Source organism: Haliotis rubra, unplaced genomic scaffold (assembly GCF_003918875.1).
Source record: "Haliotis rubra isolate DU_JTF1 unplaced genomic scaffold, ASM391887v1 Scf295, whole genome shotgun sequence".
NCBI lineage: Eukaryota > Metazoa > Mollusca > Gastropoda > Lepetellida > Haliotidae > Haliotis > Haliotis rubra.
The window spans coordinates 207,558-233,175 of record NW_025766963.1 but is presented as its reverse complement, the minus strand read 5'-3'; the positions used below and the strand labels follow the sequence as shown (position 1 = coordinate 233,175).

General features: G+C 39.4%; 1 protein-coding gene and 1 long non-coding RNA gene across 3 annotated transcripts in view; both read right to left on the bottom strand.

Moving 5' to 3' along the window:
* Positions 1 to 10,097: 10,097 nt before the first annotated feature.
* LOC124282193 lies at positions 10,098 to 14,848 on the bottom strand. The gene is made up of 2 exons (XR_006900086.1): positions 14,036 to 14,848; positions 10,098 to 13,567 (listed from the first exon to the last, which is right to left on the bottom strand). It is a non-coding gene; the product is annotated as an uncharacterized LOC124282193 (long non-coding RNA).
* A 1,269-nt stretch (positions 14,849 to 16,117) lies between these two features.
* The window catches only part of LOC124282191 (ras-related protein Rab-7L1-like), a 94,412-nt gene continuing 84,911 nt past the window's right edge, over positions 16,118 to 25,618 (bottom strand). For both annotated transcript variants that reach the window (XM_046718157.1, XM_046718158.1), the window contains exons 5-6: positions 22,013 to 22,134; positions 16,118 to 17,188 (exon numbers count right to left, since the gene is read on the bottom strand). In XM_046718157.1, the coding sequence (XP_046574113.1) occupies positions 17,050 to 17,188; positions 22,013 to 22,134 (261 nt within the window). In that variant the 3' untranslated portion in view covers positions 16,118 to 17,049. The remainder of the gene's footprint in view (positions 17,189 to 22,012; positions 22,135 to 25,618) is intronic.

Sequence of the window (25,618 nt, the reverse complement as noted above, 5' to 3'; positions counted from 1 at the left end):
TCAATATTCTAAGTTAAGTATGCTTTATGTTTAGGCTGGCAATTCTTGTGTGGGTCTTAAATGGTTTATTTTTCTGTAGTTACTTGCAAATGTTTAAAGTAACGATGGGTTATGTTCCCGAATATTAAGTAAAGCAAGGGATTATATTTCCATTTAAGTCAACGTTAGAGTTACTTATTATAGAAGTTTGCAATTGTATCGATGGCTTTTATGGACCTTGTTTCAGAGGCAGTTCAGCTCAGGGCTGAGTCGTCTCAGGTGTATACAAGACTCAAGGATGCATGATTACGTGGAGATCCGGCATTTTGTTCGTGCGAACTATGGAAGGATAACCGATTGGGCAGTGTATGGACTTGCGCGATATCGCATTTATATCTGTGATCTGTGTCGATGAGTTCTTGCTATGTAAACTTCAGAAATAAACCTGCTCGCACTCGAGGCGCGGTAGACAGCACCCTGTATTACGAGTATGTTATACTTGGTAAATGTTTTATGTTCGTTTGAGCGAAGCGAATTAGAACATAAGATAAGTTACCTATTCTGTCACTTTGATTTTAAGTCAAATAAGTGTTATTAGTGTCAGTATTAGTACAGTAACTGGCTTCAATTCTCGGTACACAGCGAAGAAAGACTAAATTTAATCGCTAAAAACTTCTTTCACATATTCGTTTAATTTTTAGAAAGGGAAATATACCTTTAGTTGAACGGTGTTTGCAAGTAATAGTGATAGTTTTATAACTAAAAAAATTGTTTGGGTGTATTTGTGATGTGTGAAAAATATGACATATCTCCGATCTGCCATTGAAATACTACAGGGCGTTGTTTGAGTGTTTCTAGTTATTGTTCTAAACGTCTTTCACATACACCTTTAATTTTTATGAGGGGAATATACCATCAGGTGAAAGGTGTTTGCAAGTAATAGTGATAGTTTTATAATTTTTTAAAAATTGTTAGGGTGTATTTAAGGTGTGTGAAAAATATGACATATCGCCGATCTGTTCTGATCCGCCATTGATGCTTGTGATGCTTGAGTGTTATATAATATAGTTCTAAAACTTCTTTCTTGTTGATCTTAGTATTGGACAAAACAACGCTTTGTGATAGTTCTAAACTTTCTGTTTTTGAGGGGTCTGTGACAGTGTCAGTTAACATTCTGCCAATGTCCATGCCATTCCACACATGCAATAAGATAGTTACTAATGTGTAAACTGTCTCAAGGTAGATTTAAAAAAAAAGGACAGCTGATGTTAACAGGTTTGTTCTACCGATAGTTTTGTTTGGAGAGGGATGGCCGTAGTGTATCATTTGTTCTTTCATTCATTCACATATGTATGTCTTTCTTTTGTTCTATTTTATTTCTTTCATTCATTCACATATACATGTATTTCTTGCTCTTAATTAATTGATTGATTGATTGATTGTAAAATTCCGACTGATACAATAAACTGGCTGGTATTGCGAGAGCGAGGGCAATACACAATGTTGCACGAGTTTCGTATAAGTTGTGTGGTTCACTTGCGAGTGTAATAATTTCTTTATTATCCATTTTATTCATGTACATTTGTGCAGTAAAACATGGTAAGCAAGTGGGACAGCCCTGTTCATTGACGTCACGTTCAATTGTTTAATGTCACAGACGATGATATACGGAAACAGTGGTTGCTAGGCAAAAGTGATATGTGCACGTGCACATATGATATATATGACACTGGTTATGTTTCACCATATGGATAATAAACTGCGTTTCACACTGAATTCCCGATAATGAGTAGACTAGAGAGAGTGGACAAGTTAGCTTGACAGGCACTAGAATTGGACAAGTCACTAGATCATCCTTACTTAAAACGTGAAATCCAGAGTATGTACCCACTTCAATATTGCTAGCAAGTGGCAGAGGCAATGGAACACCTCCGAGCCCGTTGGTATCATGGACTCCGCCCCAGTGTGAAAGGGAAACTGTCCCGCCCCTCACAGATTCGGCGAGTCGACGTCATGATCACCCGTCTTAGAAAAGGGGACACTTTTTGTGACGGTGTTTGGTCCCTTAACTCAAAATCTACAAGTACAACCGTTTTCTAATTTGGCATGATACATTATAATTGTTCTACCATTCTGAATTTTTAGTTTCATGAATTATGATTTAATAATAAAAAATTTGTTTAACATCTATCATTAAAATATTGACAGTTCACTATTTGTTAGACCCGTAAGTGGCGACTGACGGGATCGGGTGGTCAGGCTCGCTGACTTGGTTGACACATGTCATCGGTTCCCAATTCCGCAGACCGATGCTCATGCTGTTGATCACTGGATTGTCTGGTACAGACTCGATTATTTACAGACTGCCGCCATATAGCTGGAATATTGCTGAGTGCAGCGTTAAACTAAACTCACTATTTGTTATGGACCGCCTCTGTGGTGTAGTGGTTAGAGCGTCCGCCCGGAGAGCGGAAGGTCGCGGGTTCGATCCCCGACCGCGTCATACCAAAAGACCTTACAATATGGTACTTGTTGGTCCCTGCCTGGCGCTCGGCATTAATGGGTACAAGGACTGGTCGGCTCGGAGTCAGTATAGTGTGTCTGAGTGGGGTATTCATGCTTCACTGAGGCATGGTATCTCAGTGGGCTAGCACTATAAAACCAGCTTCAGTCTGGGCTAGTACAAGCAGCCGCACCTACACATACACACGCATGCACGTCGTAAATTGTAAACGTCGCTTGCGTTGTTGACGTGCCAAAATCGAGATGTCACTCGTTGCCGTCCGGTACGGGGACGATCAGCAGCAACCCCGGTTTGCTGATGACGTTGAGCAAGTTGTGTAATGGTGGTAAGATGACAGCCCAATTGTCTAGCTACAGCGGTTGCAGAGCTACCTCCGTGCAACTTTCCAATGGCCATTCCCCTCTGCTCAGTCGTTAGTCTGTAGGCATCATTTGTCTGGCGTGTACACCTCCTATTGTCAATACTGAACTGTTTTTTGACACAAACCTTTATAAAGGATACCTCAGAGTGAAATGCATGCTTTCCATCCAGGACTGTCGATTTCGTGCTAAAATTATGGTTTTGCTGCACTGTTGGTGTGTTTGTGCGAATGGTTCGTATGGACGTCAAATTGCATGACATCATCTCATCTGGGATCATTACGTCACTTTACCATGAACGTTCCATAAACATGAACGCTTACCTTCAATTGTTCGAAACTTGCGTTTCTTTTGCTGTTCAGTATAAAATCAATGTTTTCATTACTCTGAAACTGATACCTGTAAACTTGTGACACCTGTGGAATTGCTTTGTGATGTAACAGGCGTGGTTCTCTCTCCATCTTGAGCAAACTACATGTTAAGTGTGTGATTCTACTTTGTGTTTTCCATTCCAACTTGCATGTTTGCCACAAAAGGGTATGTTTCAGGTATAAACCTGTCAATCCATAAGCAGAATTTTGGTATATTCTCGTTTTGCCACCATGCTTAAAAGGATTAAAGGCTACTGTGTTTATACAAGCACAGGGGTCATGTCAAAATTACTCACAGCAGCAAGTGAGTGAACTGAACTCGGGTTTAATGAGCATCCATGATAATGTTAACGGTGTTCACCATATCTATATCTATGAAAACTTGTGAGTAAACACAGTTCACTCAATTTAAAAATGTAATACTTAAGACACGTTCGCTGCATTCAAATTCTTAGTTCCCTTATTTGTTGTCGGTAGTATACATTTCCTGCGTTAGCATTGGCCGTGGGTCTAGGCATCTTGCACAGATGCCGTCGACGCGTAGCCATTGTCGAACTGTTCTCGCAGATATAATTCTGTTGCCATGTATGGTGCTGAAAAGTTTGCTGGCTGGAACCTGTGTCAGAGGTGCGTTGTTCCATGTGGGATCGTTACTGTGGGCGGCCATTACGGGACCGCATATAGCATCTTTGTTTAGCTGAAAACGTCATTTAAAGTGGTGTTTTTTGGGACATTGAGTCGATGAGCAACGGCGACGTACCAGACAGAAGCTTACCCGTAGCTCTCGATCTGTAAGTTTACCCGAGGCGTGGCATGTCGAACTTGTTCCAGAACCCTGAATAGATGTGTTTTTCTCACCTCAGCACTAATTAACATGGCACTGAGTGGAAATGATGTCTGGCCTTTTGAAATGAACACTCATGACAGTTTGTTCAAATGTGTCATGTCTGCCTGTTTGCGTTTCTTTGACCATGTTTACGTACTCTATCTCAAATCAAGATACCAACGAAAACATTACATAACACAATAACTTCTGCGTCCGATTATGTTTATACTACCAGGTGAAATAAAGTTATCAACGACTTCACTTGACCAAAAAAATAGAAACAACAACGTATGTGAGATTTATGATAACTGTCTTACAAACAGAAATCATTTTCCAATATTTTGACTGAAGATTTTATTGTAATGCTGGCTTTGCAATTGCCGCAAGTAATTAAGAAAGAGTCGAGGGGTCAAAATTAAAAACTATACAAATCAGAGATCATTTAAAAAGTGCATCAAGAATCACATAATGAGACTGGAGTCAGGGGACACACCATCAATAGCGAGTGTAACCACCCCAGGCATCCATACAAGCAAACACACATCTCCTCATTGAGGGTCTGTTCAAGTTCCTGTCGATTCGCTTGGGGTGGTTCACGCTGTGTCAGCTGAATATCAAATTGATCCCAGAAATGTTCAATGGGGTTCATGTCTGGCCAAAGTGTTGCCCAAGGCAATGCGTTGACGTTAACGTTGGCAGGTATTCTCGAACAATTCTGGCGGTGTGAGGACTCCTCTTGGCTCTTCTTGAATGAAGGGCACTACAAAAGGTCTGAACACTTCACCCGTTTCACTGGGCATTCAGATTTTCTCGGGTGATAACCGGTCTTGTTGTTCTCTGGTCTTAAATGCCACCCTATACCATGACGCCTTCTCCATCGAACGGATAAACTTCTTGAACGCAGTTTCTTTAGGTTGAGTCGCTCTCATCAAAGTCGAAAAACTCGATCTCTGCAATCGTTTCTGAACAGACTGAATTGACTTTAATCTGGGGAGAACACTCTCTCCCAGTCATGTTGCTGCCAACGACGTACAGTCCGTGCCCATTGCAATCTGCATTGATGGTGTAGACGGGTCATGGCCATTCCATGGAAGGGGCGGTAGGCTCGTATACCAGCCATATTTAGTCGTCAGCGGACTGTTCTTCTGCTTATGGCGTGTCCTAATGCTTTTGCTTCCATTTACATGGATCTGCACGAAGTAGCGGTCTTTGGCCCGTGTCGTTACTCTTGGTCTTCCTGATCTTGGGCGGTTCTTGTCAGCTGACGTTGTGAAGCCCCTGTATTGGCCATACCGATTACCCAGGCTCGATGCGCTTGCGTAAATCTTGGCAATTTTGTGGTGGTATTTGGTTACTGCATGCTTGCTCTGGCCAACATCGGTATGTATCCCACAATCATGAACGTGTATTTGGACCAGTGTCCCACAACTGTTTTTCACGTTTTGAAAAATGCACGATCCAAACGAAATTTTCCAATAGCTGCGTTGTTATCGGGACCATGTTGCGTTTTGGTGAAAGTTTTCTGCTTGGGTTCAAACCTGTACCAGCGTTAATGTTTTTTATACAATTACTTTGAAAGAGATAACTTTCTTTTGCCCGGATGTTTACTCGTCTCAAAGTTATTCCTCAAAATGATATCATTAAACTTAGACAAATGTTGCACAAAGATAAAACATGTAAGATCCGATGAACCAGTATTACTAATACAAATGTAATGTTACGATAGCAGGTAAACCATTATTTTATACTAAGTTGTTAAAGAAGGAGTAGAGTTCTTCAACAGCATTCTAAATGAAAATAGACACAAATATAAATTTACAGAATTTGAAGAAAAGTATGGAATATATACACGTTAACTTCGTCATGCTTTTATTCCTTTAACAGTGTTTGCCACAGGTCCATTGTACATTGGAAATTAGCACATAGAGAGAACATTCAACTAACATACAACATGCGTAATCGCATTGCTTCATCAGTGGATGCATCTTGTTCATGTTGTAGGAGGCAAAAACACAAACGAGCTCATCCGATAATGGCAGATATTCCAAAGATTAGGGTGCGGTGTTCAATGAAAGCATTTGTGACAACAGGTGTGGATTATGCAGGTCCGTTTTACACTGCACAGGTAAGAGTCAAGAAAAACTCTCTGCCTTCTCACACTCTGTCGACTGGAGCAGTACATTTAGAAATGGCACATAGACGAGGTATGCCAAAGGACGTAATCTCAGACACCGGAACTAAAAACCTTGGTGCTGCAAAGGAACTGAAACAGCTCGATACTGGTGTCACGTGAATACACCGGGAGATAGTTATGAGAATGGATGGTGGAAAACGTTAGATAGGGCTTTCGGGCATTGGAATAGGGTGCTGCTTTGAATTAGAATGTTGTAAGGTTTAGTGGCCCTGGTTAGTCAATTAGCTTTAGTTAGCCGACTTATTAAAAGATCTTCATATTATTCACATGGAATCACGTTAAGAAAATCACGTTTAGTTGCTTAAAAGTCATCCATAGATAATCTCATTTGTAAGTTATGTTTAGTTCCTTGTTCAGGTCAAAGGTATTTCAAACTTTTATTTGAGCAGTTTTCAGCTTAATTTAGACAAACTCACAAGTTAATTCCACTGCGCAACAGATGACATGAACATAATATACTCAAGTTATTTTTGTGCAAAACATTTACATCTCGATTGTTGAAGAACATTACAAACAAGAACAAAATGATATTCGACTTCAACCATATTGTGTACACACATTAAGCAAAATCCGTGATGGTTACTATTTTTATCGCCCAGTCTCATTTCGAAGCTGGTGGGGACAGCATCTCAGTCGAACAAGTGCAGTCCTATATTCGCACATTGATACTTTGTGCAGAAGCTTCCAGGCCAAAATGTACTTAGTCAAACTAGAAACTTCACAATCATATATTAAATAATATAAGAAAATAATAAGAATAAGAAATAATATAAGAAAGGACACAAAAATGTGGTATGGAGGTTATCATTTATTTGTTAAAGTCGATAAAATGAATTGAGAATAATCACAATTCCAAAAATCGGTTCAATGTGATTACAGAATTCATCAAAAAAAGGGCGTAAACAAAGTGTCAGGTCACAAGAAATTAAATCTGATGTTTCAAACGTTCAGTAGCATGTATGGCCACCAACTGTTGTTCACAACTGCCAAGCAACACAAGACTCATGGACTGTCTGATGTGTGTAAGCACATTATTGGGGAGTCGGTGCCATTGTTCCTTCAAAACAGCACCATGATCCTGCAAATTCTGGGGTTGGTTCCTGAGAGTGCGCAGACCTCTACCAAGAGCATCCCAGATGTCCCAGAGCTCGATTAGATTGAGATCAGGTGACACTGACTGCCAGTCAAGAACGTTGATTCCCGCACAGGTAATTCAAGTTGCTTGTATGGGGTCTGGCATTGTCATGTTGAAAGTGCAGACCTAGACCGTCTGCTGCCATGAATGGAGTAGGTTCGGGGGCTAGCACCTGGTCGCGGTAAACTGCATCATTAAGGTTCCCATGGATAACCAGCCCCTGATTTCTCGAAACAAACTTAAGTTTTACTCAAATTTCAAACTGAGTTTGTCAATTTGAAACAGCTGAATTTTTTATACAACTGCAATTTTAAAATGGAAAAGCCCAAACAACTTAAGTAATCCATCCACCAAACTCAAATTGTCTACTATGTTTGAGTTGAATATCGATTTCAGTTCATTCTGGGAAATGCATTTTCTCAAATTTGAGTAAAAACTCTAACTTAAGTCAAAATTAGACTTAAGTTTGTTTCGAGAAATCGGGGCCAGAAGTCGGGAACAGGCAATCCCACAGAAAGCACCCCAAACCATGACACTTCCGCCCCCAAAATCTTTCAACTTCCTGTACATAACACTGAGCATAACGTACATGGCGTTGCCTCCACACTCTCATCCTGCCATCAGTGAATCTGAGGGTAAATCTTGCTTCATCACTCAAGACAACTTGATTCCGATCTTTCCGAGTCCATTGGAGATGTAGTCGGGCCCACAGCAAACGCTGACGTAGATGCAATGGGGTCAAAATGGTTCCGCAATATGCTCGTCGAACACGAAGGTGAGCAGCTCGCAGCTGGTTTCGGATGGTTTGTGCCGACAGTCGACCCCTAAACAGCTCATTTCTGGTTCCTGTAGCCGTCAAGAAACGATTACAGAGGTGACATAACACAATTTTACGGTCCTCCGCCTGTGACGTCACACATGATCAACCTGGCCTAGGCTGATCAGCAGTGCTGCCAGTTTGTTGCAGTTGAGTCTGTAAATCCAACAGTCCGACGGCTGCACGGCCCATTGTCCTTGCAACGTCACTTACTGACGTTCCCGCTTCCTGCATACAAACGGCATTTTCACACTGCATATTTGAGAGGTGCGACATAAGAATTGGTTGTTCTTGTTAGTGCTCTAAAGTGCTTTTTCACTCTGAACAGTTGATGGGAACATGTGCGATCGAATGCACGTGCTATGATAAGATCACACGACCTGTGGCACGTGAAAAACACGTTTTAGCACTATTGATGGGTGCACGATGTTTGGATTGACTTCAATGTTCTGTGGTGACTTTTTTCTTGAGTTGATACTTGGGGATTAATATTATGATACCCGAAAACTGTCTACTATAACAACTAATACTTTTATTTACAAATATAAATTGTGAAGTTTTTATTTTGACTCCGTATATATCTTAACGATGAATATATACTATTCAAAAGAAGAAACTTGACATGCTGTTTTGAAGCTGTTACTGAATGCGTATGACTGATTCAAACATGACATCATTGCTCAGTTACAGTAAAATCATCACTTTACAAGTTGCCAAAACATGATTATCCGGAAAGCGTGTGGTAAAACCACAAAGAAGAAAGGAGATGCCGAATGCTGTCTTGAGGAATGTTTTGATACTCTTGCTGAAGTGCTGTGTGCAGTTCTTGTAGTGTCTGAGGTGGCAGATTACGCTGGCGCAAACGTCGATCAAGTGTATCCCATAGATGTTCAATGGGGAGACAAATCCGGTGATCGAGAAGGCCAAAGTAACAACTGAACATTGCTGGAGGAAGACCTGTCAAACACGTGCAACGTGAGGTCGAGCATTGTCATGCTCCAAAGATCAACCGTTGATGTTGATGTTGATGTAGGGAACGACGTGACGTTGAACCAGTCTTCTGGCGAAACGTCTGCCTTTCCATAGCCAATTGCGCACTGTCTGGTCGGAGATTTGGATTGTTGTGGATGATGTGGCTGTGGCGTTTGAACGAAAATGTCTCAACCGGATGTGGCGATCCTGGGCGGCGGTGGTAACTCCAGGTCGACCTGACTTGGGTCTGTCATTAACACCCCCAGTATTTTTGTATCGTGTCCATAGGTTTGAGATGGTCTGTCTGGACACGCTGAAGTGTCTTGTCACATCAGGCTGCGATGTCCGACCTTGTAAACGGCCGATGGCGTTGTGTCGTTGACTGACTGACTGACTGAGTTTGGTTTTACGCCGCTTTTAGCAATATTCCAGCAACATCATGGCGGGGGACACCAGAAATGGGCTTCATTGTGTCGTTGAGCTTCTGTCAGTCTTTTCATTCTCTTGTCATCTATAGTGGCTCAAAGCAATGCATGTGGGGTATCATTGATGTGGCTTTTTAAGGCCTAGTCATAGGCTTCAGCTCAGGGTGATACACAATTTCATGATGCTTGTGCATTTCATGTAGGGTGCGTTTTAGCAATTCACTACAGACGTGAGTGTAACGTTACGTTTTTGTTAAACGTATCTTTTTTCAAACGTTTTGTCGTCGGCAACCACATGCCCCCACATGCTGGGATTCAGCACGGATTGGTTTGTGTCAAATATTTTCCTAAAATTCAAATTTGTCCTATGTCAAGTTTCTTTTTGGGGGGGGAAGAGTATATAATTGATTTTGAACTTAATGATATGGCTGCATGCAAATACTTAATACACTGATATCTGTTATCGTTCACAAACATAATTATCCAAAGACAATGGAAAATAAGCTGTTTTATTTTTTAGATACCTAATTCATCTGTTCATTATGAGAGTCTAATAAATTATGACAAAACACGAATTTCCCTCCAACGCGACTTAATCTTCAGGGGGTGATTACAGTTACAGATTACACACACACACACACACGCACGCACGCACGCACGCACGCACGCACGCACGCACGCACGCACGCACGCACATATACATATAATTGATTTTGAACTTACTGATACATTACATGTATATCATTATTAGTCGTAATGACAAAAACAGATGGACTTGAATCCATGGAGTGAGTAAGTGTGATTAAAGTCACGTCGGCATTATTTCAGCCATATTGTGACTTGATCAAGTAATACGCTTTTTCAGAAAAAAAAAAAAATTCAAACTAAGCCATGTCAATAAAGTAAAGTAAAACAACTAGATGATCACAGAGAGAAATTTAAAACTAACATGTATACATACCATAAAACAAGTCATCATATTAAACAACACAATATAAAAACGGGCAATGGATCGACAGCAACTCACGATAGATCACCATACTTGGGACCATGGGGTCTTACAGTATTTTTGGTACCTGCAAAGTCCCTAGCTGATTTTACCCCATCCCTTCAGCTGTTGGCGATTGTACTCCAATTAGCCCCTTACAGGCGGTAATACCCAAGCATACATGAATGCACCTGTAAAGCACTTGCTTCGCACAATATCTCAAAGGCTATGCGTCACATGTTCACGTATGATGGCTGCCACTATGAGGGCACGTCGTCCGATCAGAAGGGGCAGGCACGGAGTAAACTGCCACTTGTGGACTGGCGTAGGGTTCATTGGTCTGATGAAAGCACCATTGTAGCTGAACCTTTCCCTTTGGTGGTACCTCAGTGATGTTGCGATGTTGCCTTTCGTATGACTGCTAGTTGGATCTCATTACACTCAGTGGTCAACGTTATCAACAGGAAATACTGGAAAATGAAATATTTTGATGAGCACCCCCTTGCCAGTAGTCCAGTATTCATGCATGACTGTGCTGGACTTCATTGTCCTCAGGCCGTCACTGCAAAATTCCAATTTGCCCAAAAGGAGCCCTGATGGGAACCTCATCTTTTTGACTATCTTATATGCTAACACTAGATCCTCCTGCTGAGAATACGATGCTTGACTGCCAGTATGGCATGACTGGCATATGATATCCATGCTAGGGGTTGCCACAACAATCATCATTTAAGAACTCTGGAACAATCAGATATTGGTGGTACAGTCATGGTGACCATACTTTGGCATTGTTGAGTTTACAAATTTCAATTTCGTTTTTGTTTATGAAATGTTTCAGTTAACATTTTGATACGTGGCATTTGATTTTCAAAGCATGTACAACATGTAGTGTTTTCGCACTTTTATAAAAAGAGGGTGGTGCTTGATTAGTGCTCATCTGTACAGATTACTCTTGAGAAAGTTCCAGAGAGTGGTATATCTGCTATCTGAAAAGATAAGTAGGAACGGGGACAGTATCTATAGTCAGACCATCATGATGAAGAACAAAAGAAAGGCCTAAACTTTAATCTTGACAGATCTGGTGATCATGTGGACCAGGAAAGCAGAAGTCAGCACCATTGCAAGTGAGCATGTCTGTAACTGGCATCAGTTGTGGACAAACTGCTGGATGTTGAGAATGGGAGATCAACAGAACACTTTCTACTTTGTATGGTTATTGGTCTTAGTGTGTTCATTTCTTATATACTACGATATAAGAAATCAGTAACATACTCCACAGCTTCCCAATCACACCCTGAGTGACGTTAAAATGTGCAGCCACCTGACATTGACTATTGTCAGTTTGGAGCATCTCCATAGCTCTGCCTTGATTCTCAACACATTGTTATGTGTGTTCCCTGTCATTTGCTACAGTTACGTGGGTTAAAAACCATGTGTCTATGCCCTGACTGGCATATGCTGGTACTGATGACTGGTTGGGGTGATTTGTTTAAGTCAGTGTTTACCAGCTCCTGCATTAAATACGATGGTTGTGATATTCTGGGTTTTTTTAAATACAGCCACAAATATTCCCTTTAATGTGTTCTTGAAATAAGTGTCTCTGTAAAAAGATTTTCTAAGTCAATACGGTGCAATCTTCACTAGTATATAAATGTTCATCATAATTTTTAACTTCTTGGATAATATCATCTTGTGTATTCAATAAAATTCAAGCTTTGATATGGATTTATTAAGAAAATTTCTGGATTCTAATTGTAAAAAGTATTTGGATGGTTTTTCCCCTTGTTCTATCCATTTGGCTTTTGATCTTTCGGATTTAGTTTTCTTAAATTATTCCATATGTAAGTCTTTTTCAATTTCATCATTAACTTCACCCAATTTAATTTCATAATCATTCAAATCTTCTTCTAGTTTGGCTTCTAGAGCCAGATTTTTCTTCTTACGCGTTGATGGAAAATAAATTGTACTTCCCCTTATGTTCCAACAGTAACATTTCCCATAGTAGTTGATCATTTAGGATTAAACTATTATCTTCTTTGTTTGTATTATCTTTATATTGTTCTAAGGTATCACTTATAGTTTTCCTTACAAGATCTGCATACTCTTTGTCTTTCAAAAAGTGAATTGTTGAATTTCCAGTGTACTTGTTTTCTCTTCAAAATACCATTTAGGCCTCTACAATTTAGAGTAATTTTGATGTTAATAGTTGTGCCAGGCATGCTCTTGGAACATCTAAATTATATAGTTGTTGGTGTATTTTAAACTTGCCCTCCATCATAGCCGAATTTGTAACAATCTTAAATGTAAAACATCATAGTGGCCTCTGGAACATCGTAAAAAAACACATTATTGTTACTTATGTTGTTCAGAATCAGTCAGAATCTTTAAAGTGATTTTAAAACATCAACATTCCATGATTATTTCATCTAAATCGTATACAACAGATATTTCAGATACTTTGTGATTGCTGTAAAAGTTTTTGCCAAAGTATTTGAAAATTTGTCTGAAATGGTGCAATGACATAATAATGAAAACTAAAAAGCTCATTTATCAAACATTTGAAGGAATATTTTGGCTGGATATCAATTGATAGCTGGTTTCAGAAATGACAACTTTAGTAGATCAAAACTCTCTATTTTGTTAGGAGCAGCATCCAAATGATGTCATGGAAAATTGTTTTGTCAGATTCATACAAATATGCACTTTTGTTTATAATGTAAGCTTTTGAGAATTGTAATTAAGCACAAATGATTAGGAAATGTCTTCTCCTTCAAATAACCACATTTCATACATACTAGCAAATCTAATATTGCCCAAAGAATTAAGAATTAATGTTAGATGATGAATTTTGAAACCAGTAACTCAACCTCAGCTAGGATTCCGAACCTGCCAGGTTGCACTCTGGACTGAGGCTGTTATTACCTCTTTAATTGGATCAAAGGGTCTTTTCATAGTAAAGTCAGAAGTCAGAGTGTAGCTATGGAAACACAAACAACCCCACAGCATCAGCTCGGCCTAAGATCCTCTATTTTTCAAAGTCTACAAGTGAGCATACTACTGACCATTCCTGCAGATTAAAGATGGCAATGTTGCCCAAGTCAGGGTATCAACCATCAGGCACAGTATTGGAAATAATTATGTACAGATTCCCCCATAGATAATTGAAATTGCAAAATATGCGCATCATATTTAGCATTGTATAAGTCCTGTTGATTATAATATTTTTTTAGTACCATGGAAATGAAACTCACCTTTATCAGTGGTCTAACATTAAAGTGTGAGGAAATGAAAATCATGGTGTAGAAAAGCATAAAACCCAATATACTGGCATGACTCCAAAAAACCTTACAACTTGCCAGTCATCCTGTCTCTTAAAGATATCTGAAACTATCTGTAGGCCAATCTTGTGTGTGGTAGTTAAGCTCTTTTGAGTGGGACATAGTACAGTGTCAAACAGATTGACAAATGCCTCCTTTTCTCAATCAACAGCACTAATTGATTGTTTTGCTAAATACATGTATACAGGAAAAGGTGCAATATGTGATCCCAAAAACTACAGAGGTATCACCCTAGCCTCCTGTATAGGGTAACTATTTGAAAAACTATTACTGTCACGTCTACATTTTATATAAGCCATATTAATCCTTACTTTCCAGACCCTCTACAGTTTGGATTTAGAAAAGAACATGGTGCAATTATGTCGACGCTTAAGCTCAATGATTGTGTAACATATTATGTTGAGCGTGGCTCTCAAGTCTTCTCAGCTTTTCTCGATAATGAGAAAGCTTTTGATTGAATTTGGCATGGCAGTCTATTCTTAAAACTCCACAATTTGGGTATAACGGATAAAATGTGGAATCTGCTATATCACAGCTACACCTGCAGCTCTTCTTTTGTAATGTACAATGGAAATAGCTCAGACACATTTGAAGTAAAACAACGTGTAAGGCAAGGTAGAGTCTTGTCTACATGGTTCTTCCTTGTCTTCATAAATGATTTACTAACTGAATTAAGACTTAGTAACAATGGTATATGTGTATATGGTATTGATGTACCATCAGTCCTGTTAGCCGATGATACGACACTGTTAAGTACCCCTCCGATGGGCTTCAGAATTCACTTCATATTGTTTCAGAATATGCTTCCAGATGGCGCCTAACATACAATGCATTGAAAAGCACTATTGTAGTTTTTCGGAAAGGGAAACAATCTTGTCCTGAGCTCTCATTCTCCTTTTGCGACACCTCTATTAATATAAGTCCACTAGTAAAACATGGTGATATTCTACATTCATCAGATATGTCTTGTAAAGATAGAGTTTTCGCTAACTGTCAAAAGGCCAGGCAAACTATAAACTCTCTTTACGCTCATTAGGTCTTAACAGTACTGACTTACATCCAGTTACATGTGTTAATATATGGAAAAGAATGGTTTTACCTACAAGTTTCTATGGTTGTGAAACCATGCCTACGCTATATGGCAAAAACATTGATTTGGTGGAAAATATCCAACGATATTTCGCTAAATGTATTCAAGGGTTCAACAGACGTATGCCAACAGATTCTGTAAGTGCCAACCTAGGTCTCTGGACAATGGTTGGGTACATTGACAAGTGTAGATTATTATTCCTTGGAAGATTATGTAATAACGCTTGTAATTCATCAACGAAAACGCTATTCTGTGCATTCTTATCACTCACTGTTCATTTAAATATTAACTCACGCAGTATTTGCAACACTCTGTTATGTACGGCACGGAAGTATAATCTACTGGACTATGTATTAACTTATGTGCAAACTGGTATTTTTCCATCAAAGACAGTTTGGCGCAGAATAGTTGTAAGTTCTATCCTCTCTTATGAAGAAGCTTAATGGAAATTGAGACTCTCCATAAGAGAGGATATGTGCAGATATGCTGTAATCCATCAAACACTGAGTCTACATAGACTTTACACTCTAATGTATATGTACCTAGAATATAAAGACCATATACAACTTGCTGTACTAGTCGGTTCTAAAGCCAAATTCTCAATGAATGTATGCTTTGTAATAAGTACTGCTATGACCACAATGCCCACATCATTTTACATTGTGAATCTGCAATGAGCCAAAGAAATAATTTTTATATGACACTACTTGACCTACTGGACGTTATATGTATTATTTGAAATGCTTGATGATGAAGATGCCCTTGTACTGTTTTGTGGTGCAAAACTTCACATCCCTGGCCTTCATGAAACAGCATGGCAAACCATCATACTACATTTTTCGAACTATATCTATTCTTTAAAAGATTCCTTGATGGATACTTTCTGAACTATCATTGTTGTAAATAACCGTGCTTTGTACATATCATATGTAGATATATGTAACTGACTGATGTTTGTTTATGTAATCTTCGAATATCTTTTTGGAGGAAATAAAGACATTCATTCATTCATTCATTCATTCAAATACAACATAACAGGAAATGTATGCATTGATTGCACCTGTCCAATAAACTACCATCTTAAACACGGAGGTACCACTAACTTTAGTTCGGTTTAATTATAGCTAGTTGTATGCATTTTTAATAAAACATACAGCAAGTGGTCTGGACCAAAAAACAACAACAGTTTGTTACATAACTGTCAGTTTGTTATAAGAGTGTTTGTTATAAACATAGCTTACTGTATATGATTCCAGGTATGAACGACTTTGGGCAGATATTTCTTATGAAGCAACAGCACAAACAAATGGTCATGAATGCTACAACTGGGTTTGCAGAAATTTCCAAGCATGACTTCTTAAGTTAGTACCCCAGTAACCCCTGCTCTTTGCAAATTTCAATGCATAATATGTACAAAACAAGAAGTAAGTGTTTATGCATATGTATGTACTCTTTAGAACACAAAATCATGCAACACAACATTCATCCCTGATGGTGTCTTGGATACACAGCAATCAGTTGTTCACATTTGACATTTCTTGTGTCTGAAGTAATTCTTCAAATAAAGATTCCAAATCCAGGTGTGATCTCATGAGTGAATTACACGTCATGTAATACAATCCTGGAGAGGAATGATCATATGCACTCAATCAAAAGATTAACTGGTAAACACTTGATTGATCAATCACAGTTATCGTGCACAGTGGATTAGCAAAAGTGTCTATGTATGTAGGCTTACTAAATCAGACAGAGCACACCCATAATTATTCAACTATATTTCACCAAATAATGCTGTTGGATTTTGGCAGGGGGCAATACCTAGAATTTATTACTAAATCTAAAGCTGCTGATGTAAAGACTGCAGCTTTAGTTTCAGTGCTTAAGGATGGGTGGATGGATGACAGAACTAAAATGACAAAATATTTTTCATAAGTGATGTTGAGGTAAATTATTTAACAGAAATAATGTAATTAAAAGCCCTGACAGATAGTTGATCTTGCATTTGTAGAGACAGCAATGAACAAGAAAACATCAGCAGCTACAGCGACCAGACACTGTGGACTTCTGAGAGTCAGGATTCAAACGTATTCCATCACCCCGTCTTGCAGTGAAAGATTCTGATAATCCATCTATTTCTGCATGTTTGTTGACCATTTCTTCTATTAAAAACCTGAAGAAGAAAACAATTATTATTTCTAATCTCCTAATTGCATAAAACAAATCTGAATTAATGAACTCACTAATTTTCATTTCACAGAGTAACACATGACTTTTTCGTTTTACATACTGCACTTTTCATTAGATACCATTTTATGAAACTCATCAGTGTTAAAACAGTAGCTAACAAGAGCAAATACTGACTTTTGAATATTCTTAGCATTTTTATCATTTCTTTATTTCAAATTGGGGAATTCGTACTTCCATTTGCTGCAGACATGGGCCCAAATACTGGCGTCTGAGCAGGCTGGTCTCAAGATATTATTACTGATAATGTTTGGCCCCACTATTAACAACGCATGTTACAAATTTTATAACAAGAAGTGGCTCTGTTTCAAATTAATCCAATCAAACAACAGCTGATCTAATTATCATATTCTAGTATGCACAAATTTAGATACAGACATGTTGGTGGCACCCCATTAGTCATACGGCCCATTTGTTATATGCCTCAAATAAACATGACATGGGTGTTTTATAACAAGTATATATATATAATGCAACACATTTCTTCAGTACTTCTGATTTTACATCAGGGAAAATACTGATATCCAGCAGCATCCAGGAACTCCAGAGACATTTTCTGGATGGCTTGATGTTGGTCCCAGAGTCTGACGAGTCTGTTCTCCTTTTCATGATACACCTGTTTCCTGGGTGATGGGGAACTTGTCAACAATGTAATTGTTGAAGTGGTCGGCATTGATGGCTGGAGGAGAGTCACCCATGCTGTCGACCCAGGCATCCGGTTCCTCAGCTGAAGGGAGAAGGGCTAGTGCTGATGCCCTTCTTATCCATGAACCGACAGCCGGGTCTTCCCATACTGGACCGCTAGCTCCAGGTCTTGTACCTTCCTCCAGATCACCCGAGTGAAGTGGAAATAGCAGCCTCGGACTCGTAAACACCAGAAACGTCTGGCCACTCGTTGTCTGTGTCCACCTTCCCTCCCACTCTACTTCTCCTCTCGTCTGTGGTAGGGCCGGTATCGTATGTCGACAATGTCGGTACATGGTGCTAGGCACACTTGGGTACGACGGTAGAAGGGGCACAAGGGACACAAGCTGGGGATCCTGTGTTGCTAGTTCGTCCTGGTACAGGGTTGGTATTGGAGTACTCTCCTCTCTAGCTCACTTCCTAATGTTACCGATGAACTTCACTGCGCCATGATCCATAGGGCCGTGGTTGTGTGCAGTGGTGTTGCGGATATATTTGCCAGCAGTTGTCACTCTGTCTCAGCATCCCTTCAAGCCAATAAATAAAGTGTTCCTTTGTTGAGTTTTTGTTGTGAAGATAACCTTGAATCAAAACCTGTCATGTGCCTCACCTTGATGTCACATACTTTCCTTCGGGTAAACCTGACATAATGACGAATAAGTGACGATTCTCCCATCTTAGGTCAATACATATGTAGTTATTCTCAAACAATCTACAACATGAGTAAACTCAAAGTTTAAGTAAATAGAGTACATGTATTTCCTTAAATCTGCATAATTGTTTAATTCAAATCGTAAATGGAATTATATTCCTACCATGCTTTTCTAACAACATAGTCAAAAGTATGGGTGTGCAGAGTAGACGTATGGACTAATGTTTGACTATCAGTTAGATCTCACACAAGAAAAGTCTCTTGTATTGTATGGGAGGTGTCGTCTCAGGACACCGACCTTTCGATTTTCCACTAGTCTCAGGACCCCGACCTGCGGTTTCCTTTGAAGGTAAGGTTCTGATTAGGCGTAATTAGGGTTGCAGATAAGCTACTCTAGATGTTTTGATAAGGTGAACTCGTCACACTAGGTGAACATATCGCAGTGGAACGCAATGGAAACACCACAACTCAGATGGACCAAGAACCAACAACCATCTGGAAGGGTGGTATTCACGTCTGAAGACCAAACCAAACATCTTCGAGATCGCGCCAGTCTTGTCACGAGAACAGACCAACATGGAAAACAAGCTGGTCCAGTACGCTGCTGGCCAGAAGCGTCCGTACAAGAAGAAGAAATACAGGCACTTAGAGCGACGACTGGATGACATCAGTCCCCAGCTCGGACAATAAACACCGTGAGACAGTTTGCTGATTCAGCATTCCACCTGTTGTGAATCATTGTAAAAAAACGTTAAAATCTGTCAACTGAGTTTGTCGATGAGTGCTTCAAGAATGGAAATAAACTGATAGAAATATAAAGTGTTGTTGTCTCATTAGGTGTCGTCTCATCCGCATAATCCAGATTATCCTCTTCTAACAACTGGTTGATTCTTCATTGTCCTCGTAATCCTTCAATAATTGGAACAAGAGTCATCAGAAGATGACATATCCCCCCGGCCCCCACATCTTTGAAAGAACAAATCATCTGACAGTTACTTAAAGTCCAGCTTGATTTTAGACTAAGTGCAAATCGTTTCCATGGAAATCATGAAAAAAATAAATGACAAAAATCTGCAAATAGCAAAAGGCACCACTTTGGGATCTGCCTCACATATCTGCCAAGTTTTGCTGAAAGATATTAAGAAGTTTTCGCGTTGTGCTCCGGAAACAAAACCCATCCCTTCCTTTTGAGACTAAGTTCAATCATTTCCATGGAAACCGAGAAAATAATAAATCACAAATATCTGCAAATAGCAAAAGGCATCACTTCAATATCTGCCTCACATATCTGCCAAGTTTTGCTAAAAGATATAGAGAGGTTTTTGAGTTGTGCTCCGGAAACGAAGCCCACCCCTCACTTTTGGGATTAAGTCCGAATCGTTTCCATGGAAACCGGAAAAATAAAAATGCCAAAAATCTGCAAATAGCAAAAGGCACAACTTTAGGATCTGTTTGATATATCTATCAAGTTTTGTTGAAAAATATTATACGGTTTTTGAGTTGTGCTCCGGAAACGAAAGCAATCCTTACTTTTTGAGACTAAGTCCAAAATGTTTCCATGGAAACCGGGAAAAATACAAATGCCAAATCTGCAAATAGCAAAAGGCACCACTTAAGGTTCTGTTTGATATATCTACCAGGTCTTGTTGAAAAATATTGAACGGTTCTTGAGTTATGCTCGAAACGGAAGCCCACCCCCTCACTTTTTGGGACTAAGTCCGAATCGTTTCCATGGAAACCGGGAAAAATACAAATGCCAAAAATCTGCAAATAGCAAAAGGCACCACTTAAGGTTCTGTTTGATATATCTACCAGGTCTTGTTGAAAAATATTGAACGGTTCTTGAGTTATGCTCTGGAAACGAAGCCCACCCCTCACTTTTGGGACTAAGTCCGAATCGTTTCCATGGAAACCGGGAAAAATACAAATGCCAAAAATCTGCAAATAGCAAAAGGCACAACTTTAGGATCTGTTAGATATATCTACCAAGTTTTGTTGAAAAATATTGAACGGTTCTTGAGTTATGCTCCGGAAACGAAGCCCACCCCTCACTTTTGGGACTAAGTCCGAATCGTTTCCATGGAAACCGGGAAAAATAAAAATGCCAAAAATCTGTGAAATGCAAAAGGCACCACTTTAGGATCTGTTTGATATATCTACCAAGTTTTGTTGAAAAATATTGAACGGTTCTTGAGTTATGCTCCGGAAACGAAGCCCACCCTTCTTTAAGACTAAGTCCAAAACGTTTCCATGGAAACCGAGAAAAATAAAAATGACAATTATCTGTATATAGCAAAAGGCACCACCTTAGGTTATTTTTGACATATCTACCAATTTTGGTTAAAAAATATCGAACAGTCTTTGATTTATGGTCCGGAAACAAAATGATTACGGACGGACGGACGGACAGACGGACGAGGCGACGACTATATCCCACCGCATTATATGCCGGTGGGATAAAAATGAAACTAGTCTCAGGACGTCGATATTTTTTTCCAGTCAACTGTGAAGTTTGGTCGAAAGGTCGGCGTTATGAGCCTGAACCGTATGGAGCATGACCATTGTTGTTTTAATTAATCTGGTCTGTTCCGTATGACTAGTGGCCGTATGACTAATGGGCTACACCCGACATGCTACACCTGTATACCTTACATGATCCATTTGCCCGAGACATAGCTATTTAAATTCAGTTTTAAATACAACTGACGGAATTAAAATGAATAAATAGAATAATAATTTTGCCTTGTGTCCTTTTATACTTTCATTCAAAATTCAACTTCTAATTGGAAAACCACTGCCAAATTACCATATTTTCTCTTGCAAAAATACTTGAACTGCCTTGACGGTGCTGTGCACTGTACAATGAGAGGGAACTAAGGGGTTTATTTCATTATGTTTCCACTAAAATGGCTGAGCAATGGTCATGAATAAGTGTTTCAATCAAGCTGCTGTGGTGGCATATCAAAAATCAAATTATACATTCATGAAAACTTCACTGTTTACTATCCACAATTAGTTGAAACACTAACAGTTGCTCTTGTGCACTTCACTTCTCTTCAACAGTAGCTGTCTAGATGAAGAATATTAAGAAGGTAGGTGGAATTACTCCTGATATAACAGAGGTGGTAGTTTGAAATAACATAAACAAAACTTATGGTTTGATCATCTTGTGAATACAAAACCTTTCACCAGAGCCAGGAGATTCCTAAGGAGTCTTGGGGTTCCAACATGTAGTAATACCTTGGACAGTTAACTGACTGCTGAAGTTAAAAGGAACATAAACTCAAACTTCATGATTTCCATCCAAATTTTGCTTCTTCCTACAAATTCAGTGTTACTGTCAAATACAGGATTATGGCACCAAGGTGTAATGGAGGAATGGCATTCACAAGATTGAGCTTGAACATGGCTTACCTCATACATTCGTCTATCATGAGGCCCTCTTTAACTGAAGTCTCTGTCCACCCCACAAACTCATGCTCCCGACACATCTCCTCTATTTCTTCCTGTTCTACTTCTCTGTGGCTAAGGTCACACTGAAACAGGAAACAACATAGGATCATCTATACTTGATCTTTTACATTCCTAATCTTTTATTGGTTAGATCCAGTAATGATAAATAAATGAAACACTTTAAATAATACAACAGTTGACCTGCAAGGCTGAGTAGCTGAACCTGAATTTGAAACTTCAAAGATGAAAAGAGTCCAATGACCACATATTCCAGAACATCCTCAAATCTTCATAATACTTACGAAAAATGTCAACAAACAGGAACAATTACATTTACTGTTACTAATTGTTAGTAAACTCACCTCTGGATTATGGTTGCTTTAATTCTGTGGATTCCACAGACACATACAGAATGAAGTGAAAATTTTAACACTAAGTCTTAGCTATCTCTAGTGGTATGCCCTCCCAACTGCCAGAGTTATCTCCAGCTGACCTAGACGTCACTGTATAGTTGTTTGAAAAACCTCACAAATTTTCTTGTAAAACAGTTAAAAAACTTTTATCTTCTAAAGGAAAGGTGGGGAGGAAGGTGGGGAGGAAGGGCGAGACATATACTGTAAACCGGAAATATTCTGCTCCTTGAAAATTTTGCGTCAGCGTACCCCGAGCCTGTTCTGCGACGTATTATGTTTGCGTAAGTATTTTGAAGATTTGAGGATGTTCTGGAATATGTAATCATTGGACTCTTTTCATCTTTGAAGTTTCAAATTCAGGTTCAGCTACTCAGCCTTGCAGGTCAACTGTTGTATTATTTAAAGTGTTTCATTAGTGTGACTTAGTGTTAAAATTTTCACTTCATTCTGTATGTGTCTGTGGAAACCACAGAATTAAGGCAACCATAATCCAGAGGGAATGTTTACTCCTTAATTATACCCATTTAACAAAATCTCATGTCAGCATTGATATTCAAATATTTTCAGCATAAATACTAAGGACTAAAAACTAACATTTAGTCATCCGAACAACTAATGATTACATGGTAAGGAGAAACATATTGGTCAAAGTTTGGCTCCCTCATGGCATCATCACAAGTAGGAACAATCAAGAAAAGATTAAGTTTGAGAGGTGATGATCTTTACAATATCAGAAGATGCACTTTGAGAAAATTTCAGAGCATGGTCAAACTGAAAAGGTGAAAAATCTATTTACAAAAATTCTTAAGGCCACACCAATTTTATTTCTTGTTTTACGGATTTTTGTCCTCAGAAAACCTAAAGGCAGGAGGGAAAAAAATAAAAATAAAATCACAAGTCAAAGTAATATTCCTTCTAAATACTCATAGTATGTTACTTTAGGCAATTTATGAAGTGTATATGGGGCAAAAACTATCTAAAAACAACATTTTTTGTATGTTTACATTTTTGGCCAATGAAAACATTAGGATTTTATTTTTTGAGTGGGGAAAATTAATTTATTTTTTTCTTCTTATTCTTGAAAAAATATGTTACATAATGTAAAACCTATTTTAAAATTCTATTATCAGTACCAGGAAACAAAGATTTTCTCAATAATTTCTGGGAAAACTGTATTTGCTGCACCTACTTAACACAAAAATATGTTTACAAAATTATGGCTTGTGTGCTTTCCTTAACAAGTTCTTTGCTACAGGGGGCGGTGGGGTAACCTAATGGTTAAAGTGTTGGCTCGTCACCCCGAAGACCCGGGTTCGAATCCCCACATGGGCACAATCTGTGAAGCCCATTTCTGGTGTCCCCCGCCGTGATGTTGCTGGAATATTGCTGAAAGCGCCGTAAAACCAAACTCAGTCAGTCAGTCTTTGCTACAGATTCATGTCAAATCTTTCTGGCCATTAAGATAGCAAACATGACAACTAGTTCCATGATGTAATATGTCATATTTGGGATTACACTTTATCAGTAAAGTACAGGGAATACTTATCCTATCGCACGTCTTGTACTCTCTCTCGTATGATTGACAATCGAGTGAAAACGAACTGTAAACAAAGTTTTGGGGCTCTCTTGAACCCTTTGCCAAAGACACTCCAACTGCACCCATTCCTGGACACCCTGGAAGCCTCTGAAAAGCATGCAACCTGTGCTCTGATAGGTCATGTGTCCCCTTTGTGTAGTCATGCTCATCTTGGAGCAATAATTGTAATCTGTGTATCGGGGTTGGTAGTGCGAGAATCTATCATGTGAGGTAGGATAAGTATTATGAATATACAATTTATAGTTAAATTTTTCAAATTTTTAAACAAATCCTATCTCACATCCTGTACTTATCCCACGGTTGGATGGTGGGCCCCAGATTACCCTGTGTATAACAACCGTGGTGATGATGATGCACAAGGAGGCATGTTATGAGTGCAATCTCCTTACAATCTCCCTACATAACTCCTATACTTGCAATGCTTCTTCCAAAACCACTTGACTTACTCAGCACAAAACCTCCCAGGGAGTGGGCACTCCCAAGTAAATGTACTTTTCCGCTGTACATTTGTCGGAGACAAATGCGGAGCTAATCAGGTTTCCCAACGTCACCCCGGTTTCCAGAAAGCCCCAGTAAATTAAAGTCTTGCGACTATAATCTGGCCAGTGCCTGCTTCGAAACTATCCCAACAGTCAGACATAAAGATGAAATGGAAAACATCTCAGTCAGCTCCACTGTTTAATGGCCCCCCTCCTTTGCTTAAGCTTTTTGACACAAACCTGGGTAACTGGTTGTTGAACCTGGTTGCAAACAGGTCTATCTGGGTATTGGTGATCGGGAGACAGACTGATTTGAAGATCTGTGGGTGTATCTTCCATTTGGTCGGGGACTGCAAATCTGATTGACACTGAGTGTCGGTGATGACGTTCCTTACTCCCTGTATGTGACTGGCTCTTGATGGGATTTCCAGGGAGTCTATCAGTTGGAAGAACTGGATCGTCCAACCAAGGAGGTGCGACGATCCTGTTAAACCCAGATGATTGATGAACCACACCACCGTTGAATGTGTTCACTTCTGCGTCAGTGCTAGAGGTACAATGTGTTGAATCTTGGCCCATCTGTCAAACATTTTCCCCAGACAAGTGTCAAATACGGCCCCGATGAACTGCAATCGTTGAGTTGGGATCAGTTCTGACTTCTTGATGTTGATGATCCACCCAAGCTGGTGACGTAGCTTGGTGGTGAACTGCAGATGTTGTAAGAGGATTTGTCGATACTTCTGAGCTTATATACAATCGTTAATGTAAGCATTGAAAACAATGCTTCGGCAATGCAGAAACTGAGTGATGGGTTTCGTAATGTGGGAAAATAGCCACAGGACTGTATAAATGCCAAACGGGAGGACTTTCCATTGGTAGTGGATTCCCTGTAAGATGAACCTCAGATACTTGCAATGGTCAAGAAAAGTCAGAACATGCAGGTAGGCATCTTGAAGGTCGAAACTGATCATTCGAAACTGATCATTCGAAACAGAGATTATTCTGAAGTGTGGAGGTGGTTGAAGATGGGTAGCATCGACGAATGGAAGCCAGGGGTGTCGGGCGAAGGTCCAAGAGA